The sequence below is a fragment of the Pinus tabuliformis genome, chromosome Q, assembly GCF_031772625.1.
Source record: "Pinus tabuliformis cultivar Carrire ecotype Pingquan chromosome Q, CPIR1, whole genome shotgun sequence".
Lineage (NCBI taxonomy): Eukaryota > Viridiplantae > Streptophyta > Pinopsida > Pinales > Pinaceae > Pinus > Pinus tabuliformis.
In genome coordinates, this window is record NC_142296.1 from 786,605,823 (window position 1) to 786,631,699 (window position 25,877).

At 37.0% G+C, this 25,877-nt stretch overlaps 1 protein-coding gene across 1 annotated transcript; it reads left to right on the forward strand.

Moving 5' to 3' along the window:
- The first annotated feature begins 13,332 nt into the window (after positions 1-13,332).
- LOC149221841 (putative pectinesterase 53) lies at positions 13,333-17,645 on the forward strand. Its single transcript, XM_089385250.1, has 5 exons — positions 13,333-14,136; positions 14,549-14,738; positions 14,945-15,151; positions 16,661-16,896; positions 17,130-17,645. The coding sequence occupies exons 1-5, from the start codon at positions 13,757-13,759 to the stop codon at positions 17,275-17,277; spliced, it is 1,161 nt and encodes a 386-aa protein (XP_089241376.1). The 5' UTR covers positions 13,333-13,756; the 3' UTR covers positions 17,278-17,645.
- The last annotated feature ends 8,232 nt before the right edge of the window (positions 17,646-25,877 follow it).

A 25,877-nucleotide genomic window follows, 5' to 3' on the forward strand; every position in this document is an offset into this window, starting at 1 on the left:
CGAATGTATTACCACAGGTTAGAAGTGTTAGCCACCATATTGACTTAATACTAGGGGCAAGTCTACCCAATAAAGCTACATATAGACTAACTCCTCAGGAAAACGCAAAGGTTGCAAGGCAAGTACAGGAACTGATGGACAAGGGGCTGATCAGAGAGAGTCTGAGCCCATGTGCTATGCCAATAGTACTTAGTCCGAAGAAGGGAGGAGAATGGCGCATGTGCACAGATTCCAGAGCTATCAACAAGATAACGATCAGGTACAGATTTCCTTTGCCCATAATGGATGATTTAATGGACTGTTTAAGTGGATCCAGATACTTTACTAAGATAGATTTGAAGAGCGGGTATCATCAGATAAGGATTCGGGAAGGTGATGAATGGAAAACTGCCTTCAAAACAAATAGTGGACTGTATGAGTGGTTAGTGATGCCTTTTGGGCTCACTAATGCACCTAGCACATTCATGAGACTAATGAACGAGGTCTTGAAGGAGTATGCAAGTAAATTTGTCATTTTTTACCTTGATGATATTATGATTTTTAGCAAAAGTAAAGAGGAGCATTTAGAACATCTTAAGTCGGTCCTGAGAACTCTACAGAAGGAGAAACTACTAATCAATTTGAAGAAGTGTAGTTTCATGAAGGAGAAGCTGGTGTACTTAGGATTTGTAGTTTCCAAAGAGAGCTTGAATATGGATCTGGAGAAGGTACAAGCAATCCAGAACTGACCTACTCCTAGAAACATATTTGAGGTAAGAAGCTTCCATGGACTAACTAGTTTTTACAGAAAGTTTATAAGAGGGTTTAGTCAAGTTTGTGCACCAATCCTTGAGACAATCAAGGAGGTCAATCATCCATTTCGATGGATAGAAGCAGCGGACAGAAACTTTAATTTCTTCTTTTGAATGTGTGTGTATGACTAACATCCAAATGCCTTTAGGTATCCAACATATGTATTATTCCTAGTCCATGCCTCTTCTAGAAATGTATCCCCTTATATAGAAGAGGAAGTTTTATTTAGTAAGTAGTTGGTTTAATTGACTTTGCCCCAAATGCCTTGTTAATATTTGTATTAACTACCATGCTTGATGCTCTCTTTAAAATATTTTGATTCGACCTTTCAGTCATGACATTTTGTAGAGGCTCATATGGAGTTGTATTTTTCCTTGCAATTCCATGCATTGGGTAGCAATGGATTTATTTTGAACAACATTGACTTCCATTATCACTTCTTAGGGCCTTTATATTCTTTTTTATATTTCTTTCCATGAGGGCCATGAACCTCTTGATATCCTCTAATACATCATTCTATTTACTTGTGGCACATACTGAGGATTTCTTAGAGTGGCTATCAATAACATAAGTAAAACATTCCACACATCCCTAGCATGCCACCTCTAATGGCCAATATATATTAGAATGAATCAAATAAAAAACTGTTGTGACCATGTATAAATTTTCACAATCTTCTCATGATTCTCATGAAGATTACATCAAGCCTCACATCAATATTTTGGCCAAGTAAGATGATATTCCTCTTGAACATTCTAACAAACCTCACCTTTGGTAGAGTCTTTATTCATCCATCCCTAAAATTGACCATCATTGAGCTAGTACCTAGAACGTCGTAGCTAAAATTATCATCCTATAACACTTTACTGAGATCTCTTTTCGCAATCCATAAATCATTTTCTATGGAACGACACATGGAATGAGGGACTTGATTCCACAAAGTAATGTTATTCTTTAATAACAATATAACAACATGAAGAAGTCCAACAAACACTTGCAACTTCTTCTTCACCTTTTGTAATCATGACGATATACCCTTTTATTCTTGTTTGGAAGCTTTGCACAACATGCATTCCTTTTTAGCGTGTCACCTTTAATGGCACTTCCAACAAATGATATGCTTTTTCCATCCTCTATTGGTAAAACTTCCTTTTGAGTTGGATCTACCACTCCCACTTTATTTCTCATCTTTCTTCTCCTTAGAACAACCTCCTCTAAAGAACAAGGTTTAAATGACATGGGTAAATTAAATATTTCTTTGCATTGTCCCATCCTCCAAAAGTTGGATAGTTGAGTTGATTATCTTTTATTGAAAAATGTAACAAGAAATTCTCAATTTGATTTTGCCTTGATTAAATTGAGAAAAGTCGAATTTCCGCATCAGCAGACAACTTGGATGATGTTAACTTGTGTGACAATGGGCTTGTGTCACCCAGTTTACCTAGTAAATTCGAGTTAGAGGAGTTAGAGTTTAGTTTTGCATGTGTGATTGCTAATTTGTAGCAATCAAGGTGAGTTACCTCAAGTTGTTTTCAATTAAACTAGTTCCAACTTTTGGAGGAACTAGTGGAAGGCTAGTTAAGTAGTGGGACTTCATTCAAATTCAATAATTATCCAATTAACTACATAATCAACCTAAAATAGCTAGTGCATGTAGAGAATTCAAGTTACCTAATTGAGGAGGAGATTCCAAGGCAATGTAACATTAGTTGTAGACTAGTCTTGAGTGTATAGGTGTTGCATGCAGTGAGATGATCAACCTAAAGAAATTGCACAATTAAATTGACGGATTTTCCTAAATAATAGGGGATAATTCCTTAATGAACGACACAAGGAAATAGGATCTCAAGTTGAGGCAAAATTTGACTAAGTCCAGGTCAAAGGCCTTCAATGAGCAGAGAGATAGGGTGTGCACTTATAGGGTGAGCTCAATTGAGCAAAGTAATTGTAACACATCTCTATTCATTTGATTAATGCAAGCAGGGATTGGGGATTTTATTAGATTCCTTTCTCCAAATAAAAATATTTTTTGCATGTGTGTTATTTCTTCTTGCATATATGAGATTTTTGTTCTAAATTGTGAATTAATGTCCACAAAACAGTAGTGTAAGTTTGTGTCTTTTGATTTTGATTAAAAGTTCATGAGAAGTTGTAAATATACAACCTAATTTATACATGGTATTAGAGTTAGATTCACATTAGAGAAGGAAATTTGAAGTTGTTTCTTAGAGGTTCGAATTTGAAGATTAGTGTAGTAGGATTTCTTTAGAGATGAGAAGATGGCCTTCAATGGACTAAGGCTAGAGTATGCCTTGGAAGGCACCTCTAATTTTGTTGCATGGAAGGACCACATGGAAGTAGTATTTGATGAAAATGAATTGCTTTAATACATAAAGACAAATGTTGCAAAACTCAAGCATCTGGTGTCCAAAACCTTTCTCAATTGAAGAAAGATGTAGCCAAGGTGAGAAGACTCACCTTGGAGGGAGTACGGGATCATATTTTCTTGAATCTCCACATAAAAGAAAAAAATTTCACAATGTGGAAAGCATTGATAAAATTGTTCGAGAATAGTGGTGACCACAAGAAGTTGATGCTCAAAGATAAACTTCAAAGTATCAAGATGCAGAAGAATGACACATTTCCGCAATATCTGAGAAAGTTTACATAGTGTTGTGATGAAATTGGTGGGGTTGGTGTTAATGTCCATGAAAAGGCTTGGTAACCTTATCCCTTATGGGCCTTGTCAAGAGTTGGCATAGCTCTCAAGATTCGGGGAATGGGAGGGAAAAACTACCGAGTTGGGAGTGCTTATGATCTGATTTGGTATTGGAGGAAATAAGGTAGAATACCAGAGATGGGACTTCATCCAAGGGTGAGGATGAAGAAAACTTTGCATTGGATGGAAAGGAAAAGAAAGGAAGAAATCCCAATCCAAACCAAAATCCAGTCAAGGGGGAAAGAAGAAAGATTTGTCAAAAATTAAATGCTTCCATTGTCATGAATTCAAGCATGATGCCATGAAGTGTCCACACAATAAGGCAAGCAAGAAGACATCAGGAGGAGAAGCAGGTGAAGCTTTGGCTTCACAGTTCAAGATTGACTTTACCCTCATTGCATGCATGGCCATCACAGTGATGGGGAGCATGTGGTACTTGGACTCAGGTGCATAGTTGCATATGACGGGAAATAGAGATCTATTCAGTGACCTGAAGGAAAAATATTTGCAGATGCACAATAAGATGGGGGATGGAAGAAGGTATAGTACGACCAGGGTTGGTACAGTCACCTTTTAGAGGGAGTCAAGATCCCTGCTTAGGCTCAAGGATGTCATGTTCATTTCGGGCCTAAAGAAAAATCTCATCTCTATTGCAGTTTTGGAAGACCTTGGTTATGATGTGATATTTAGCAAAGGAATTCTTGAGACACATAGCCACAGGACATGTGAAGCAGATAAGGATTTGTGTGAAGAACCTGTACAAGCTAGATGTGGAAGATTGTGTTGCATTGAGCACAAAGTTGGAGAAGGTGTAGAGTCATGATGTCGATGAACTTTGGAATAGAAGACTTAGCCATTTACATCATGGCGTTTTGAAGATCATGCAACAGATAATCATAGGCCTCCCCAAAGGAGCACTTGAGCAGCATGATGTATGCAAAGGATGTACTTTGGGGAAGTATGAAAAATCCACATTCCATGATCGAGACAACAAAGCACATGCAGTCCTTGAAAGGATCCACTTTGATGTCTTTGGACCTTTCTTGACAACCTCCATTTCTAGGCATAATATTTTTTCATTTTTATTGATGATTTCTCAAGGAAGTGTTAGATATTCTTCATGCGGAAGAAGGATGAGACATTCTCCAAGTTTGTAGAATTCAAGGCACTGGTTGAGAAAGAAATGGGCAAGAAGGTGAAGGCTCTCAGGAGTGATAATGGAGATGAGTACGTGTCAAATTAATTTAAAAAATTATGTGCAAAAGAAGGCATTCGATGAGATTTTCCAGCACCCCACAACCCACAGAAAAATGGGGGTGGTTGAGAGGAAGAATCGTAGCATTAGGGGAGCAACGAGGGTGATGTTGCATGATCAAGGCCTACCTTTGAATTTGTGGGCTAAGGCATGAAACATAACAGTCTATTTGCAGAACCAGAGTCCTCATCGGATTTTGGGCATGACACCAAAGGAGTATTTCTTGGGGAGAAAGCTAGATGTGTCACACTTCAGGATTTTTGGAGCCTCTGTTTACTGCCATGTCTCCAAAGAATCAAGGAAGAAGCTAGAATTGACAACAAAATTGGGGTTATTTATGGGTTACATAGAAACTCCCCATAACTACCATGTGTATTTTCCATCCCTTAGAATGACTATTGTGCAAAGGGATGTAAAATTTGATGAATACAAAGCGATGAGGTGCTCCCTTGAGAGCGAGCTTCAGATCCCACTAGAAGAGGAGCATTTAGCTCCAAAGGAGGGACCTAAAGAATTTGTGGAGCAACCACAAGTTGAGGAGTTGAGAGTGGAGACAACCACTCAAGAAGAACCATCCAGAGAAGGCAAGAAAAGGACAAGGGAAGCTGAGAGACTAGTGCAGGATGTGAGGGAGAATGTGGGTGCTCCTTCAAATCAACGCAGGCAAAGAGGGTCACTAGATCGGTACACTAGCTACAATATGGATCTAATGACTTAGCTTGTAGAGACTGATCCACCCTCTTTTGAGGAAGTAGTAGATAAAATTGTGTGGGTTGATGCAACGGTGGAGGAATATGAATCCATTGTAAAGAACAGTGTTTGGGAAGTGGTCCCAAGACTAGCAGAAAAATCAGTTGTGGGTTCGAGATGGATCTTCAAGGTAGAGTATACAACAGATGGAAGCATATAAAAGTAAAAGGCCAAATTTGTGGCCAAGGGGTACAAAATTTGAGGGGATTGACTATGAGGAGACCTTTTCTCCTATAGCAAGGTACTCATCCATAAGATCAATTCTTGCTCTGGCTGCTCAAATAGGGTGGAAGATCCACCAGATGGATGTAAAAAAAAACATTCCTCAATGGAATTATTGAGGAGGAGGTGTATATCGGGCAACCAAAAGGCTTTGAGACTTTTGTTCGGGAGTCTCATGTGTGCAGACTCAAGCAAGCAATGTACGGTCTCAAGCAAGAACCATGTGCTTGCTACACTAGAATCGATAGTTATCTCACCGGTTTGGGCTTCACCAAAAGTGAAGCAGATGAAAACCTCTAACATATCTTGGTAGGTGGTAAATTGTTGATTATTTTCTTATATGTTGGTGACTTGATTTTAACTGGTGATGAGCACCTAATCAAATATTTCAAGGAGGACCTTGCAAGAGAGTTTGAAACGAAGGACATGGGTTTCATGCACTACTTCCTCAGATTGGAAGTATGGTAAGGTGATGGGGAACTGTTTATCTCTCAGGGCAAGTATGTCAACGATATACTTTTGAGGTTCTGCATGGACAATTTAAAACCCATGGAAACACCTCTAGTGACCAACTAGAGGAAAGAGGATACCACTTCAGGTGAGGAAGTGGATGTTATTGTTTACCGACAGTCGGTGTGTTCACTAATGTATCTTATGAACACACGATCAAATATGTGTTATGCAGTCAAACAGCTGAGCCAAGCTATGGTTAGGCCAACCAAGTTATTTTGGAGGGCAATTAAGCATGTTTTGCGATACCTCATAGGCACTACCTAGTTTGCACTATGGTACAGACGAACAGAGGGACTGAAGCTATATGACTTAACATATGCATATTATGCTGGGATTCCATCATATTGAAAGAGTACATTAGGTGGAATTTTCAGCGTTGGGTCCACAATTGTTTCCTACTACAACAGGAAGAAAATATCTATGGCACTCAGCTCGATAGAAGAAAAAAACATGGTTGTCAGTCAAGCAGAAGGTGAGGTGATTTAGATGAGAAAGATGCTTGTTGGATTGTTTGGTCAGATGATGGATCCAACTGTGATCTACTGTGATAGTCATAGTTGCATTAAGCTCTCTAAAAATCATATATTTCACGATCGATCCAAGCATATAGATATCTTGTATCACCATTTACGGGACTGTGTTAAGAGGGGGATAATGTTGTTGCTATATATTCTGAAGGAGGAACAAGATGTTGATATTTTAACAAATTCCTTGTCAAGGGGGAAGTTTGAGTTCCATAATTGTAGGATAGGGATGGCTGATAATCCCTTTCTTGCTGAGAGGAAGCGTTGAAAAATGCAGCAAGAAATTTTCAATTTGATTTTGTCTTGATTAAATTGAGAAAATTTGAATTTCCACATCAACAGACAACTTGGATGATCTTAACTTGTGTGACATGGCTTGTGTCACATATTTTATTCAGTAAATTCGAGTTGGAGGAGTTACAATTGCAACAAGAAATTCTCAATTTGATTTTGCCTTGATTAAATTGAGAAAAATCGAATTTCTACATCAAAAGACAACTTGGATGATGTTAACTTGTGTGGCATGGCTTGTGTCATCTATTTTACTCAATAAATTCGAGTAGGAGGAGTTACAATTCAATTTTTCATGTGTGATTTCTAATTTGTAGCAATCAAGGTTAGTTATCTCAAGTTGTTTTCAATTAAGCTAGTTCCAACTTTTGGACGAACTAGTGGAAGGTCAGTTAATCAATGAATTGATCAATCAACCCAAAATATCTAGTGCATGCAGAGAATTCGAGTTACCTAGTTGAGGTGGAGATTCCAAGGCAGTGTAACATCAGTTGTACACTAGTCTTAAGTGTACAAGTGTTGCATGCAGTCAGATGATCAACCTAAAGGAATTGCGTAATTTAATTGAGGGAATTTCCTAAATAATAGGGGATAATTTGTCAAGGAATAACACAAGGAAATAGGAGCTCAAGCCAAGGAAACAATTGACTAAGTCTAGGTCATAGACCTTCAGTGAGCAGAGAGATAGGTTATGCACTTGCAGGGTGAGCTTAGTTTATAAATGAAATTGTAATACATCTATATTAATTTGATTAATGCAAGCATGCATTGGAGTTTTTAGCAGATTGTTTTCCCTAGATAAAAATACTTGTTGCATGTGTGTTATTTCTTCTTGCATGTATGAGAATTTTGTTCCAAATTGTGAATTAATGTCCACATAGCAGTAGCATAGGCTTGTGTCTTGTGATTTTGATTAAAACTTCATGAGCAGTTGCAAATATAAAGTGTAATTTCTACAACTTTGACTGCCCAATATATCATATTTGTTATGATATTCTCCAATGAATTTATCAGACTATTGAACAAAATCATGCTTTTCTCCTCCTTAATCATTTACTTGCAAAAATGGATTCACATTAGCTTACAACTGACATGAATCTATTAATTTTTTCTTACATCTTAATAACTCCTTCGTCTTAAGCTTGTAAAGTTCCATTCTAAAAAATATCTCATTAATTAGAGATTTTGATGTGAATATAGATTACAACTTGCCCCATAAAGATTTTGTTTATTTTTCATCCTAAAACTTATGGGATTTGAATTGAGAAGACATATTTTTAGACCAACCTTATCCCTCATTGTCTAAACTTGTATATGGTATATCTTGTACTCCAAAGAAAAAGGAAAAAAATAGTGTCCTTAGTCACACTTTTCAACCACCCAACACCTATTTTCATGACCTAAATTACTTGTAGAATAGGGATCAACCAAGGTTTCATTTATAAACCCTGCTCTTTCATTTATAAACCCTGCTCTAATCATTAATCTTCAACTAATGTGTGTGCAAATTCTAAACACCTCCCCTTAGGCCACATGAACACGCTTAACTACCAACGTAGAGTTATACCAATTATTAACTTTAAAAGTTAAAACTTACGTCTTATAAAAAGAAAATAAAATATTCTTACGATTAACAAATAATATGTAAGTCACAATTAGATAACATAAAAATCTTCCTATAAAAAACAAGAAGTAACGAAACTATTCACCAAATAGGCATTTAAGAACTTTACATGTTATATAAAAGATCATAACAAAATTTATATTGCGCAATATATCAATAAAAAGTGTATCACATGTCAATATAATGCTTCTCTAAGTTGTCGTGTCTCTACTGAATATTCATACACATTGCACATCTAATGACATATATGTATATCAATAAAAAGTGTAACACAGGTCAATATAATGCTTCTCTAAGTTCTCATGTCTCTACTGAATATTCACACATTGCACATCTAATGACATATATGTTTCTCATATAGTTGTAATAACAAATGTTTTTTAACTATTTTTTGGATGGTGATGGGAATGGGTATGTAGATACTTGTTAATTTTTTTTTGAATATGATAGTGATGAGATTATTGTATAGATATTATTTAGGGAATGACGATGTGAATGTTTTATTACTTAATTTGATAATCAATATATATATATATATATATATATATATATATATTTTTTTGGAAAAATCACTCATTGAATTATTTTTATTTTTGGAAAAAACACTCATTGAATTATTATCTTGATATCTATTTTATTTTTATTTTTGGAAAAAACACTCACTGAATTTTTTACCTTGATTGTGGAGTCTCTTTCCAACTTTCAGGGGAGAGATCATGTGAACCATTGACCTCTATTATAAAGGCCCTCTCTAACTTTTAGGGGAGATATCTTATATTTGACTCATGATAATTTAGTTTAACCCTAAAAAAAACATGTGATAATTTCAACTACTTTAACACTGGGAAAAAACATATTGCTAAAGGCTTTGAATTCCCATTTGGATTACATACACTAAAATTCAAATTCAAATGTGAGATTAAAGTGAGAAAAGCAATGAAATTATACCTCAGAAAACTATAACAAACATGACCCAGCATAATACTTAAGAACATGTGATTTTCTTTAAGAAATCATCCAATTTAAAAAAAATAGAGTATAGATATCTCTATATTTTTTAATAATTAAATTATTGATTTTTGTCCCATAAAACTGAAAATCTTATATACTAATTTATTTAATATCTAACTTACATGTGAACTTCAAATTAAAATATTAATATTAAAAAAACAGTTGCAAAAGATATATTTTTATTAATTAACAACCACACCAGAATAAAGGGAATATGAATAGAATATAGTATATTGCTTATTGAAAACTTCATATAATAGTGATTACTTTACTATCATAATGGATGACAACTTAGGACAATGTAAATTTTTGAGGGAGTGATAAATGTGCACCTTATGGAGGTGTCAACTTCCCGTGAGAGCATCGATCAAAGTTATAATTTCGCAGTGATACAGTCATGTCAAACTGATCCAGGTCTCACCGAAACCAGGTGAGATGGTTGATATTGACTAATGTGAGGGTGTAGACAGCCTTGTACAGTAACAACCCCGTGAACCCACAAATAGTTGAGGGGTCTGGCGAAGCCATAATACAAAAGAAACAAAAAAAACCAGACACGACGCACATAGAAATAATGAAAACAAGGCTGGCATAACATGAAAAAACTCACGGTAAAGGACGTGGTGCGGCGGCCCCTACGCCTTCCGTGCTCACAAAGTCTCCTGAAAGGAGAATGAAAAAAGGGATCTGTTGAACACCATTGAAGAGTCCGTATGAATGTGTTCACGGGTGCAAAGATGACAATGGTCCCCCCTACCTCACCGGCCGTCATAGCTCATCCTCCCATGGTCCACCGACTCGACGGCCCACTCATAAGTCATCTCAGACATATATACACTCGAGTACAATATATATACAGTGGAATATATAATGTACTGACCTTCAGTAGCAAGATTCTGTCATATTGCTAATTGTTTTCAGCGTTATCCACGGAGGCCACAATTTCAAGTCATATAGTGATTTTTTTTTAAAGAAATTCAATCGCGTTAATGTTTTAATTATTTTTTATGGTGAAAATTTAGCCTTTTCAAGAACTTGAAGTTTAATCACTATAACCTCAGTATTTTTTTCCAAATCTTATTAAATCTGATTAGAGTTTGTAATAGGAAAACGGTCATGTCAAACTCCACCCGTTTTTGAATAATGTATGGCCAATTTATTTTGTGATATGTTTTTTTTATAATATAATTTGAAGTTTAATTGTGTTTCGAGGATGTCTAAAATTGTTTTTGTTTTCCTTTTTATGTGCGTTAAGGAAACAATGTAAAAGCCCAAACCTCAAATTTCGAGGAGTAAAGTAATTTTAGTGGGTGTGGTTTTTCTTAAATTATGGTGACGTGTGAGCTTACAAATAACACTTAATGCAGTTGTCTTTACTACTTGTTTGACAATTAAGTTATAGTAGGTTTTTTCACTAAAAAAGAAAAAGAAAGAAGATAAAATAAAAGATTAGACATAATATATAGTTCATAGTTCAATTGTTCCACATTTTGGAATTTTATGGGCATATTTTTGAGCTAATTTTACTCTAAATTTGCCCGCTATTTGTTATATTTAGGGGATATTTGGGTAGTGAATCCATTTTTGTTGTCCAAGACACATTTTGAACAACAACAAAAAAACAAAAAACCTAGAATAGTCAAAGGAGATCTGTTGTGGGGAAAAATGCCTATGCAGGACGATCCTATCCACCTAAGGTGTGACAGCGCCTTAGCAACAAACGAATACAGCTATTATGGTTTCTTCCTTTATGAAATGTGAAAGAGGGGAGATTGGTAGACTTACCGTTGTCTTCCGGTTGTCCCTCGATCTAGATCCTCTTCTCTTTGGGTGTCCACAGCTACTTGCCTCCTCGCTTGCTCAAGAGAACAGCTACTTGATTCCCGCGAGATCACAAGAGAACAGCTATCTGTGACAAGAGAACAGCTACTTGCGACAAGAGAAGAACACAACACAAAGGCAAATATACATATTCATAAATGATTCAGGATTAGAAGTAAATCAAATACACTAATGCAATCATATAAAATACACCAGCATATAGGAAAGAATCAAGATAGCTTTATTGATTGATAATAGGGTTCAGGAAGAGATACAACCCATAGGGCTCCAATCCAGCATCTCCTTCCCAGTATAATGGAATTCCTTCTTCAGCTCCCTTCAAAGCATTAAACACCCAATGTTTCCAGTCAAAAACCAACAACAATTCTTTGCAATAACAAAATTCCAGCCTCCAGATCCCATGGAGGAGAGATCCATATATAGATGTTTGGAGAGAGGATGAGTCAGCTTGAGATCTGACTAGTGTCCTCTCCCTCTCTTAGTTCTTGAGTCCACTTGGAGGTTCTTGCTTCCACTTGGAGATTTGGAACCTCTTACTCATCACCAGTCGAATTCCTTGATGCAAGTGTCATTTTGGAAGCTTCCTGGGCATTGACATCTTGAGGAATGACCCTGCCACTTGTCCAATTACGCTCAGCGCAGGTAGCCTTTGTTGGAGTTGACATTCAACGCAGGTAGACAGTGGAGCAATTGACATTCAGCGCAAATGCTCAGTGGAGCAGTTGACATGATCCAGAATTGGCTTGTTTTTGAGTGTTTTCAGGTGGAGAACTTCTGTGAATTGCTGTGGGTGGTTTGCTTTGTTCCTCTAGGGGTAGGAACAACATGTTTAGGGACTTTGGATCCCTTAGATTATGGACATTTCATGCTCCATGCTGTAAGGCACAAAAATGTCTATAACAAGATCTCTGTGTATATATACATTTTTTAAAATAGTGGGAAAACTTTTCATAACTCATAATTGCTATTCAAGGAAAACCACCACTGGTTGGTGGTCCTAAGGGCACAGAGTTTCACTCCTACAAGATGCCATAGGGCCTTGGGAGTTAACATGTGTCCACATATCTTTGCCAAACTGAAGTAGTTTTAAGGCATACTCGAGATCCACACTTACATATGAGGATTCAAAAACTTCAAAAGCCTTACCATAATTCTAAAACAACTACCCAATGTATTATAAAGGAATGTATTAAAACTTCAAGAGTGTTAAAGAGATCTCTAATAGAGGTGAGGATTCAGTCATGAGGACCTACTTATTTATTTATTTTTTCAACAAATTTCACAATGGGAGAGGTGAGGATTTTGCATTGAAGATTTCTTTTTTTTTTTTCAACAAATCTTATAGTGAAAGTGTTTAAATTGTTTTTTAATGGTGGAAATGTATTCAACATCATGAAGCACTCTGGGTACCCAAAATTTTGAAGTTTGACAACTATAATCAGAATTTCCAAATTTTTTTTCCAAATTTCATCAAAATTCTACTAGATTTTCCATTATTTTCCTAAAAAAGCTTTTCCTGTTTAGACTACTATTCTAAAACCACTGCGCAGAGGTCAAATTGTAAAGGAATGTATTATCCTTTTAGGAAATTGTACTTGGTACTTTGTATGATCTACAGCCTGACACGCATACATACGCAGTATGATATACAATGTATATACTATGTACCCGCTCAGTCAATTGCATCCAGACAAGGTCATCGTTGGAGACGGACATGTTCACGTGCCACAGAGTGAAGTATATATACACACACGAATATATACAATTGCATCTATTACCGAAGGTTACTTGGGGGGTTCTGGTGTTGCTTGTCTCGTTCTTCTGGTTGGATGTTTGTGTGGTCAATCTGGTTACTTTGTCTGCACCATTTGTCGTGGCTCTCTTAGACGAGTCCCCGTGACTCGCATGAATTTTGATGTTTCTGTGTGAAAAGGCAATTAGTAGAAACTGTGGCGTAATAGCCATATAATACGGGCTTTGTGCCAGCTTTGTCTCTTCACGAGAACGTAGCTGTACCATCGTTTTTATGCAGTCATTTGTCCACATTACTACATAGAGATCGGAGGCTTTCTGCAGTGATGACGCAGGGGTTTGCAGTTCCTCTTTTATTGTTTTTGTCTGCGTTTTTCAATTTCGCATGGACGTGACTCTGTTCATAGCCTGGGGGGTTTTTGAGCTTTCATCTAATCGATTGAACTTATGAGAACGCCTTTATGAACTGCACCTTGACATCGATCACAATGCAGACTTTTTGCATTCTAGTGGCCATCGCAGGGATGATGAATGTTGTGGACATGGCTGAGGGTCATGGGCATCATCATACCAGGAAGATTAGCCCTCCAATGCCATTTGCCATGAATGCCACTGAATCCCGTATGATCGAGCAGGCATTCATGAAATGGGTGAGGCAAATGGGCAGCCTGAAGCATTCCATATTCAGGACAGCCAAGAACAAGTTTCTTCCCACATTCTATGTTACAGTCGACCAGAAACCAGGCGTGGGGGATTACACGTCTGTGCAGAAAGCAGTCAATGCCTTGCCTCTCATCAACTTGCTCCGCGTTGTTATTATCATCAATCCGGGTGTATACACGTGAGTAATTTACTGCAACTTGAATCGTTATGGATCAATGTATATAAATGTAAGACTGTAGATTTTCATAGTTTGGAGAATTTAAAAAAAAAACATGTGTAAAGATTTTTTTATTCCCCTGTAATGTTTTGGGTGGACATTCATTAATCCGTCCAATGTTTTGGGTGAACACATCCAATGTTTTGGGTGAATACTCTTTTTTAGATGGATATTCCATTAATCCAATATTTTGGGTACACACTCCTTTCTGGTCTGGATGATGGGTAGAATATCCTCCCCAAACGTTGTACGAATTATAAATCTTTTACTCAATTGGTTCAGATTAAAAATCTTTACACAGTTTTCTTACAAAATTCTCCAAAATATATAAATGTATTCTCGTTTCTTCAACAGTATAACCTTGTGTCTGCAGGGAAAAAGTGGACATCCCACCAACTAAGGCGTTCATAACATTTCAGGGCGCAGGGGCAGACAAAACGGTGATCCAATGGGGAGACAATGCTGGGACTCCAGGATCCAATGGCCACCCCATGGGCACTTACTTTTCTGCAACGGTTGCAGTCAATTCTAATTATTTCATTGCCAAAAACTTAACTTTCAAGGTTCTAATCTCTCACATCTCTTATACATTTTAATCTTCTAGTTCTGCCATTTCTTTTTACTCTGTTCTGGGCCGCTACTGTGTTTTGTGTGGGTGCAACAATGGTGGAATATGCTTTCCTTGTTGCCTTGTGGTTATGGAATGGTTTTTACTATATAAAATCTTCGCCTATATGCTTTTAGATATATAATGTTTAGAGTATTGCAGAACACAACCCCTTCTCCTCCTTCTGGGGCATCTGGAAAGCAAGCTGTGGCATTCAGAATATCAGGAGATACGGCCTCGTTTCTGGGCTGCAAGTTTCTGGGTGCACAGGATACACTGTATGACCATATAGGACGACATTACTTCAAAGATTGTTACATCGAAGGCTCAATCGATTTCATTTTCGGCAATGGACTTTCACTTTATGAGGTTAGCTAGCTGTGAATTTCATTAATTCCTTCATTATAACTAAATCATTGGATTGCACACATATGAGCTAATCACTGAATCTCGAGAGACGATAACTAGGCAAAGTCACCGTATCAGATTTTGCTGGGAACTTGAAATAATGCAAAAGCAACCTCTTTACAAACTGGTCATTTTTCTATGATGGTTTTCAGGTGCAGAAATGCTCTGGCATTCTTCTTGCAATATCATTCCCCTTTTCTATATTAATTACTTCTTTGGTGTTTGCCTGGGTAGGCTTCGGTCATGATCAATTGTCAGACTTTTCTGCTGTAGCCGAAACTTTTTCTCTCGGTGTTTATTGTCCTACTTTGTTTACAATATTCTTGTGCTTTTTTTGCAATTGTTTATTTGTGGACTCTGGTCATATTTTCCAGTGAATTTTGTACACAGCGGTTTGTTGGAATATGTTCATTCAAAAACCCGTTTATCAAAAACCATTGTCAACTTTTTCAGCTATGGGAATGTTTATTGTCCTGCTTTGTTTACAATATTCTTATGTTTTTATTGGAATTGGTTTATCTGTTGATTTGGGTCAAATTTTTTAAGTTAATTTTAACAAAATTTTGATAGAGATTTGTTCGGATCTACATAACCGAAGGATTTTGGGTTCATTCAAAAATTTATCAAAAATTATAATATTAATAAAAAATAATTTAATTGTTATAAATTTTAGAGTTTTCGGGATATATTTTGTGATCAAATTTGCCAAAAATTTGATGAACCACAAAATTATATGTGAAAATCGTACACATTTTTTATAACACTAAATCCATTTTATTTATTAAAAAACAAATTTCAAACCACGACCAAAAAATCCAATCTAATAAAAAAAATTCAACCAAAAACTCAAGATAAAATAATTAAACAACACCATCTTTACAATGGCATTACCTTAGAATAAAAAAATTGCTTGGCCAAATTCTACCGAATACTCCATCTAAAATAAGTAAATAATACCATCTTAAAAATTGTATTGCCTCATTTATTGTATTACCTAATAATTAAATAACACCATCTTAAAAATGGTATGGCCTAATTCTAACAAAGGGTATGGTCTGATTCTAGCACAGGGAAAAAAAGCAAAGAGAAGAAAAAACCAAAAAGACAAAAGCCTTTAAGTGAAACTGCGCCCATTTATAGAATCATCCTTGCATTTCATTGATCAATGTTAATTTACGGTTTGCTGCATACATATATAAATATTTCAGAGAAAAGCAATGGTATCATTACTATTTCCTGGTTTGCTGCATACATGTACAAATATTTCAGAGAAAAGCAATGGTATCATTACTATTTCCTGGTTTGGTTTGCTGCATACATGTACAAATATTTCAGAGAAAAGCAATGATATCATTACTATTTACTGCTAGATTTCGATTTCGATTCAGAATCTACCAGTCAGCTCAGTCAGCTTGAGTAAATATCGCTTTCTAACCCAGCAATATTTCATTTGATTGACAACACTCTCAGGAATGTCACTTGCATGCCATATCAAGTACATATGGAGCTCTGACAGCGCAGAAGCGGGATAGCTTACTGGAGGCAACGGGGTTCTCTTTCGTGAAATGCAAAGTAACAGGATCGGGGGCGTTTTACCTTGGAAGGGCATGGGGGAGTTTTTCAAGGGTGGTGTTTGCATATACATATATGGACAAAATCATTGCTCCCAAGGGCTGGTACAACTGGGGCGACCGCACCAGAGAACTGTATTTATTCAACAACCCACCCACTATGCAACTTTCCTTTTTCCTTTTTTTCTGCTGCTTTCCTGGAATATAATATTTCTGCAAAATTGCATGCGCATGAAAGCATAACGCCAAATCCCTGTTTTATCTCATTTATCCATTTGCACGCGCACACAACAACTTCACTTTTTTCACAAAAAGTATAGGTAATGCTGGTCTTTTCTGAGGAGTTTGAATAATATTATGGATGTCAGGACTGTGTTCTACGGCCAATACAAGTGCACTGGACCTGGTGCGAACTTTGCAGGGCGAGTTTCATGGTCCAGGGAGCTCACAGACCAGGAAGCCAAGCCCTTCATTGATCTCAGCTTTGTAGATGGAGATGAGTGGATAAGCTTCTGATCAACGTTGCAGGCTCTCTCATGGCTGCTTTTTTAATTTAAATTAATATTCATGCCAATTCTTCCCCTTCACAGAAACAATAACACACAGCCCTGCAGCTTGCAGGTGCTACAGTAGCGATTGGTGTTCTATATCCTCTGTGTTTGCAGAATCGTGCACTTCTCCATTCAAATAATTTCAAGATTTGACTCCTCGCGTCAGTGTGCTCCAGGGATTTGATTTATCTTGTAGTGTCAGGATTTCTTTGCGTTGGTTTTCTCCTACCGAGATATATTGTATTGTACAGATTGTTTGGTTACTACAAAGTTTGACCATTGTAATCTGGATTTCTTAATTTTTTTGGATTTTAACAAAAATTTTAAATCTCATGTGTTTGTAAAATCTTGTATTTTTCCATTTAAATAATTTCAAGATTTGACTCCTCTAGGCAATCTGCTCCAGGGATTTGATTTATCTTATAGTGTCGGGGTTTCTTTGGGTTGGTTTTCCTACGGAGATACATTGTATTGTATGTGTTTGTAAAATCTTGTATTTTTCCATTTAAATAATTTCAAGATTTGACTCCTCTAGTCAATCTGCTCCAGGGATTGGGATTTGATTTATCTTATAGTGTCAGGGTTTCTTTGGGTTGGTTTTCCTACGGAGATATATTGTATTGTACGGATTGTTGGGCTCTCACAAATTTTGATGGTTGTAATTTGGATTTTCCATGAGATTTTAATAAAATTTTATTAAAATTTTCATTATTTTCTAAGAATTTTTTGCATCTTAACAAAATTTTTATTATTTTTAAGAACAAATTATCTTATTTTCTTACGACATTTTAACACAATCCAATATTTCCATCATTTTTAAAACAAATTATGTGATTTTCTTTGATATAAAAATTAAAAATCTGTTTGGCCGATTCCCAGGCCTCTGTTTCACATTGCTAACGTAATGCATGTGATTTTGTGCACCCAGAGAAGTAAGTAGGGTTAGGGTTAAAAATTAATTAATGGGTGTGGCCAGGATGTGGGGCGAAGTGAAAGATGCGTTTGAATGTTTTCATTCATTGGGTTACTGTGTAATTCAAATCATGGAGGAATCATGAACAGTGACTAGGGGCAGGTCCAGTGCAAAATGGTACCATCGCTTTTTGTTATTTCGAGGTGTTTTTTTTGGGAATTGTGAATGATTCGAGGCTGAGATTCGATTTAATGTCTCATCGTTCACTAATTAACAATAGATTTGAATGCTCGTACAATAAATTAAATATAATGTGAGCATTTTCTTTATGTCATTGTTTTAACTTTTTCGATTGCTGTCGAAAGGCTGTGTGCCGAACAACGCAGCGCAAATCTTTTATGTTTTTGCACTCATTTTATGTTTGGATGTTAAGATTAACCATACATTAACAGTTCAAATTCAAATATTTCAATACACATGACCACATAAAAAGAAAATAAAGCATTGCCGTTATATATATAATTTAGATGGTTATATATATATATAAAATATAATATAGTTTTAAGAGTTAATTTAGTTGATCAAAATGAGTGCTTCACGGATCCAAGGGTCACAGGGTCCAGGTTCCATTCTCCCAGAAACCTTTAAAATTAAACTTAACTAATAAACCCCAAAATTAAATACAACCTAAAAAATATAACATTGAAAAAATTATCGCCAAATTTTAATATACATGCAATATAGAATACATAAACCTTTCAACTCTACACACTATCCATATCTCCCAAAGTATCCATAAGACTGGTAAGATTTAATCCATTAGAAAATCATACTTGTTTTATTAAAAATAAAAAGAAACGGTATAAACATACACCAAGTACTTGACACCATTGAATGCATATTTGAAGTTGTATTTAAACGTTATGAACTTTAAATTAAAAAGGGGATTATTTTTCTTATTGTTTAAGATTTTCTCATAATGAACTTGATCATGACCAGAAAGGGGCTTAGGGGCTTTACTATATAGAAAATAACGAACTTGATCATAATAATAAAGGGTTTGATTATATAAAAAGTTAATAAGAAAGGGGCTTCATTATGTAGAAAATAATGAACTTAAATTTATCATAATAAAGGGTTTTATTATATAAAAAGTTTTATCATTAAATGATATGATTAAAAGGTAAGCTTTTTAATATAGCAAGCAGTTTTTATTTTTCTCTTCTAATTTAAAAATTAAGTTTTTTTTTTAATTAGTAAAATGGGATTTAATTAATATTTATTAATTAATTGGTATGAAGTTTAATTTTTATTTAATAATTTTTAAATATATAATTTATTAGATTAAAAATATTTAGATATTTTTATTTTCTTATTAAGTTTAATGTAATTTTTTGAAAGCTATAATTTTCTGTGTTTAAATATTATCGATTTTTAAAATAAATTATAATTATTTTGATTTTTAATTTTATATATATATATATATATATATATATATATATATATTATCACTTAAATTTGCAAAGTGATCCATAGTAGATTGAAAATCAATGGAAAGAAAACAATATTATAGACATAACACAATATATAATACTCAAAACATAGTATTATATTAATAATGAACTTGCATATTAATGAATCAAGTGGTGAAACTTGTATATAGAAATACAATGTAGCTAGGATGTGGTAGCTTATCTCTATGAAGATATGTAATGACTATGCTTATTGAGAGAATTCCATAACAAGAGGCTCGAGATATATTTTATCATGGTACTGAAAACTCTAAAATCCAAAAACCTTAATTATATGAGCTAAGTTGCAAAAAACAATAAGAGCCTAGGTAACCTTGTTGCCACATCATCTTCTTGGGGCCTTACATTTTGCATATGAACTCTATGTGTTTGGAAAGCTTGGCCATAGCTATCAAAATCACAAAAATTGAATGTGAAGGGCCTAATGCACTAAAGTACAAGACCTATAACTATTGTAAATCTTATAGGTTTAAGATCATTTTGAGAAGATGACAGACCCGAATGTCAACTTAGATCAATAATTTCCCCTTGGTTGGAAATATCCTCACCACATCAAGTTCCTATGTTAGTTGGAGAAACTTCTATTGAGTCCACTTCTTTGTAAACTACTTTCACTAGTGAAGAAGCTTCCCTACTTTGACAACCTTACAATGTTGTATGTTTTATTTGTGAGAGATCTTCATCTTGTTTTCAATGATTTAGTCCATTGTAGGTTTCTCATTGTAGTCAAGATTGAGGTCTACAAAGACCAAGTGCCCTGCTACTTTTGAGTTGTCCAGTTTAGGTGGAATATATGGCCACAACAAATACATCTTAAAGACATAATTTAGGTTAATGAAGGGTGGGGGATTCAATTCAAACCATTCACTTATAGATTTCTCCATGGTGTAAGGCTTATATCATTGTGATATGATTTTCTTGTTAGGACTTGCAAGTTGTGTTTTCTACAAGTGTAATCATGCCTTGTCATCATAATGTAACTTGTGTGGAACACGATGCTCATTTTGTTTTTGTTTGAACTTGGTGTTAATTTATTGCCACTCATTGTTGGATATGCAAGACCTATTAAACAAAATATGTTTCTTTGTTAGCCTCATTCTCATCACAGGAGGACTCTTCTTGTATTTATTGGATGGGCATAGTTACATCAATTGGGTATAATGGTTGTGTTGTAGCGGCTGCAACACCCTCCAAAATTTTGGCTTGCATCCAATTTCGAAGCCTTCCTTGGTTTTTCCTTGATGGCCGCAAACACTCAAGCTCATCCCATGAGCTCTTGTGGAGTCTTTACACCCTCTTTGCTTGACCGATCACTGATATTCTTTTAGCATGTTGGTTGCAATTTCATGCTTGTGGTCCTATTCTAGCTATGTTGAAGGTATGTGTTTGTGTGTATGAGTTGTGTTTGCTATGTAAGCATCTATCGCACTCACACACGAAGTTGTAGACAATGTTGCGCAATTTTTGTCACGGTTGTTCAATGATCTATCTCAAGTGCCACACTTGTTGCTCTTACCCTTTAGTTAGTCACACTGAGCATATGTTGTCTTATGGTTTGGGGTGTCTTGTCGTCGCGTCATGTTGAGTGTGTGTTCGCAAGCTCATGTATACATGAGTTCACTCGCTTAGACACTTAACCATTTTTCTAAAGATTTGTTGACCGGACCACCCTCCATCAGTCGGACCTCCACTAGGCTGCACTGCGCAGTCTCAACCCTCAGTGACCAAGCACTGTTGCCCAGAACTGCGCAGAGCTTGAGCCTACCCTCCAAGTAGTATGCACTACGCAATTCTGGAATCAACCCAGCTGACTGTTACCCATAACAACGCAGAAGTTTCCCAAGAAGCCATCTCAGTCTACTCTTGGCACAAGCCTATCCATCAAGCCTCCCACTAGTCAACCGAAGAATTTGACTTGAGTAGTGACCCAGGGCTGCACTCATCTCCAAAATTGAGCAGTAGTTATCCAGCCTACTTGCCTGCACCGCCTAAAGAAACTACGCAGAAATGAGGGATAGGAACTCACTACCTATCACTGCACTGTCCCGGGAACTTACATAATTTTTCTAACTTAGTCCCCCTGCTGGCCTGCTCTCCACTCCTCCCGAAGACTGCGCAATTTTCATTGACAGTCCACCTGCTGCCCAACACCCCACTTAGCCTGGAAACTGTGCAGTCATGTCCTACTTGACTGCCTCCTAGAATTGTGAAGTTCTAACCAGTAGGCTTTCGCAGCCCAATCCCGACCTCCTCTGGAAAACTGTGCAATTTTCACTGCCAGTGCCTCTTGCTGCCTGCGATGCCTTCCCTGGAAAAATTGCACAATTCTGCCTCCCAGCTGAGTCATATCCTGAAGATTACACTGCTGTCTGAGACTGCTCAACCTAGCCTCCCAGTGACCTCTGTGCAATTTTTCCCGACAGTGCCCCGGAGGCTCGCATCCCGACTTGAAATTTGCTCTGCGCAGTTTTAGAGCCTTGTCCTCTCTTCCAGACACCTTCACCCAAAAATGAAAGATGATGTATCCTGGTAGACTAGGGGATTTCTGGATTTGATCTCATCTCGTCCTGAGTGATTGCAGAAACAGGTACATGAATGAGACATGGCGCGATGACGAACGGGATGAACAAGGAGCGCATGCTAGGAGACTTGTTCATGGACGGATGAACACATGAAGCATACCAAGTACCAGCGAAGGGGACACATGCACATGCAACATCAAGTGAACACCAAGACCATTGAAGACTCCGCACACCTTGTCATGTAGAGGTGAAGCTATGATACACCAAGAGCACACTCATTACTCAGCAACACAACAACTCGACATGGACACCACCATCAGCATGTACATACCAACAGTGTCATGTTGAGTCATGTCATGAGTCGTCTTGGCCACATCACTACTATGGGCCATACTGTTGTAATTAATGTAATGTAACGTGGAAGTCCAAGAGACCCACATATGAAGTTGAATAGCCATGTAAGTCAAATAGTCATGAGGGAAGTCCAAGAGTCACAAGGGTCAAGTTCACCCTTGGCTATATACCCCTCATTTGTACATGTAAAAGAATTTTCACCTTGGCTCTGTTAGCTTCGCTGACAAAACCCCCAAAATTGGATCCAAATATGCTCCAAAGCACTCCCTAAGTCTTCAAAAGTGCTCAAAGATCATCCATCGATCGAAACAAGCAAGGGAGAAAAAGCCCTTGGAAGGGCAAAAATGCACTATCGGGAGGCTAAAACACTTCAAAATCAGTCAAAAACCCTTATCGTAGGCTTAAAACCCAAGAATGCAGAGCTGTCATTAGATCTGGCCGATCAACGGCCTAGATCTAAGTGGAAAATCGCAAATCGACGGTCCCAAGCAGTGGCAATCGGAGCCGGACACCGTCGATCAGTGATCGCCGATGATCGCTATCAGCGGGTCGCATCGGTGGAACTATCGGTGGAGTATCAGTGCAGGTTATATGGAGGGTGCGACTACGATCAACGATTAAACGTGGACCGTTGATCGTGTGCGCGAATTGATGGACCATGTTATATCGCCAGATCGCTATCGATGGAAACCATGGGGCAGGGCCTTTGCATATATATAAGGGTGATGCAATAACGCCGGACCCGACGACATTATTAGTGATATTCTATAAGATTTCAAGTCCGCGCCCAAGTTATTTTTAATGTATTTGATATATTTTCGTTATATAACGAAAAATACAAAGGAAGCTTGGCAGTGCCGATAGCGATGAAGCCTAGACCCGTGAGGATCTGGGAAGTGGAATATATGAAATTTGAAGTCCGCCCAAAGCATTTTTCATGCATTTTTTAGTGTTTTCATTGTATAAACGAAATACACAGGAACAGGGCCAAACACAACTTGCGATGGTGACAAGGGTGGACCCGAGAGATTGATAAGCCATATCTAATGATTTTTTAAGTCCGAAAAGGACATAAATGGGCAGGATTTTCACAAGGTTGGGTTGCTTTTCTATGTCTAACAGAAAGAACAGTCATTCTAAATATCTAAAGGGAGAATAGAGGCTCGGTAGCTCTCCCTTCGCAGCATAGCTCGCCCTAACAGAAACAATCATGGAGCACGCGCAGCTAGCCCTAAACAGAATCGATCAGGTGGCATAGACAATGCGACACAGCCAAATCAAACAAACATCATGGAGCATCTCTGGCTCAGGAGAACTCCCAGATAGCGCAACAAGCTACCAAAATATCTTAAAGCAGTTACTCTACTGTCAGAAGCAAAAAAATTTGATCCCATGCTTGCTTAGAGGGCATCAAATCAGTTAACGATGCATATCAGGCAGACTAAGACTTCGAGCCTCTTAGAGCTCAGGAGCATTGTAAACAAGCTATAAATAGCTGAAAACAAGATGTAATACGGGTTCAACTTCTGGAGATTATTCCTCCTCTGTTCCTTCAAGTTTTTCATCTTTATTCTAGAAATACAAGCTTCTTTTGCCATCATATGTTCAACATCCATTCTCTTTACAGTTCTATGCTTGCACTTGAACAGTTTGTTCATGTTTCCTTTGTGTCTAAGCCCAGACAACTGTTATCTTATCTATGCTTTGATAACTTAGATTTGCAAGCTTATTTGCTGCCTGTAGCTAACCATTCATATGTGGTCATATATGCATCTGCCAGTCCAATCAATATTCTCTTTTGTTGCCTGTAGCTAGCCATTCATTTATGTTTATATATGCCATCTGCTGATACAATTAGTATTCTCCATCTATCCATTAAATCTATAAACTATTGAGCATTAGTGGTTTAAAGCCTTGTGTTGTTGAGAGTGTTCATGCATGCCTTGAGTGGCAATAGAGCTGAAATGGTCATCTAACTTGATCCAAACCATCATCCATTCCAATAGTTCTAAGAATAATATTGAAAGATTATATGTTACTAGGCATCACCAAGCTACAACCTAGGAGAGTTTCCTAGAGTGCTAACATAATTGGCGCCGCTGCCGTGGAGAGGAAACTAAAGCTCAGCTTCCCTGGGAAACGACACAGATCCAACTTTGATGATAGACAAATTCTGGGCAATTTTTTGGTTGTAATCATCTATCTGGTGACTCTACTGGAGGCCGAACCTCTTAGCGACTCCACTTCATAGTTTTGGCTTAGTTTGTGAGGCATACTCGGAGAAATCCTCAAAAGCTACAAGCTGACCTAGTACCTGAACCTGAAAAAATCATCAAAGAAAGAAAGGTATTGTAGAAAGGAGCATTAGGTTCAAGTAAACCTAAACAATCTTCTATATCTCTTCAAGAAAGACTTGTAATAGAACAAATATATGTTGAGAGTATAGTCTAATACCAGCAACGAAGAAAAACTCTTAGAGATTCATAAAGCTCCTTATTCTTTAGGTTCTCCTTTTGTTGTAAATCCAAAGAAAAACTCACCTCCTATCCATCATACTCCTTTAGTCCTATCAATTACTCCTCAGCCCTCTGTCATTTAGACTTCCAGTACCCATATAGCCACAACAGCTATGGTAGGACCACAAGCACCCACTAAAATGGAAAGAATCATAGCTGCTAGGTATGGACCTCTAATACTATCCACTCCTTTGAATGCCATGCCTACTGAAGAATATGAGAAGTATATGCCTAAGTTCAATGGGACTCGTTAGTGCCCAAACCTACCTCAGGCTGAAGGAAGGCAGGTCTAGGGTAACATCAAACCACCCTTAATTTGGTAGCTAGACCTACCAGGTTGGGAGAGGGCTCTCTCAAAGAATATGGCAACTAAGGCTTTGAGATGACTGAAAATTAATGCTGATTTTAGGCTAGGTATATTTGCTCAGAGGATTTTGATTGATTTTAATGGTTGGTTGCTGGATCAGATGAGGAAGGCAGCTTTGGGTCTGGGAAATCAACTAAGATTTGTAGAGGTTTCTGTGGGGCGAGGTAGGCAAGTGTTTTAGCACTTTGAAATGAATGTGATGGTGAGTCTAAAGACTGGTGAGGAGTTGTAGAGGGCATGCAAGGTTCATGAGTCCTCTTCAAACAACAAAAAACATTAAAAACTAAATGTATCCTCTAGGCAGGGCACCGAATATCAATGGATTCTACCTAATTCTCTGGATTCATTTAGTTATGAATAA

Bases quoted from the DNA above. Each gene is read 5' to 3' on its own strand.
- LOC149221841 (XM_089385250.1), top strand. From the start codon at position 13,757: ATGAACTGCACCTTGACATCGATCACAATGCAGACTTTTTGCATTCTA. The intron at 15,152-16,660 runs GTTAGCTAGCTG...CAACACTCTCAG, and splicing joins ATGGACTTTCACTTTATGAG to GAATGTCACTTGCATGCCAT. The intron at 16,897-17,129 runs GTATTTATTCAA...TATGGATGTCAG, and splicing joins GGCGACCGCACCAGAGAACT to GACTGTGTTCTACGGCCAAT.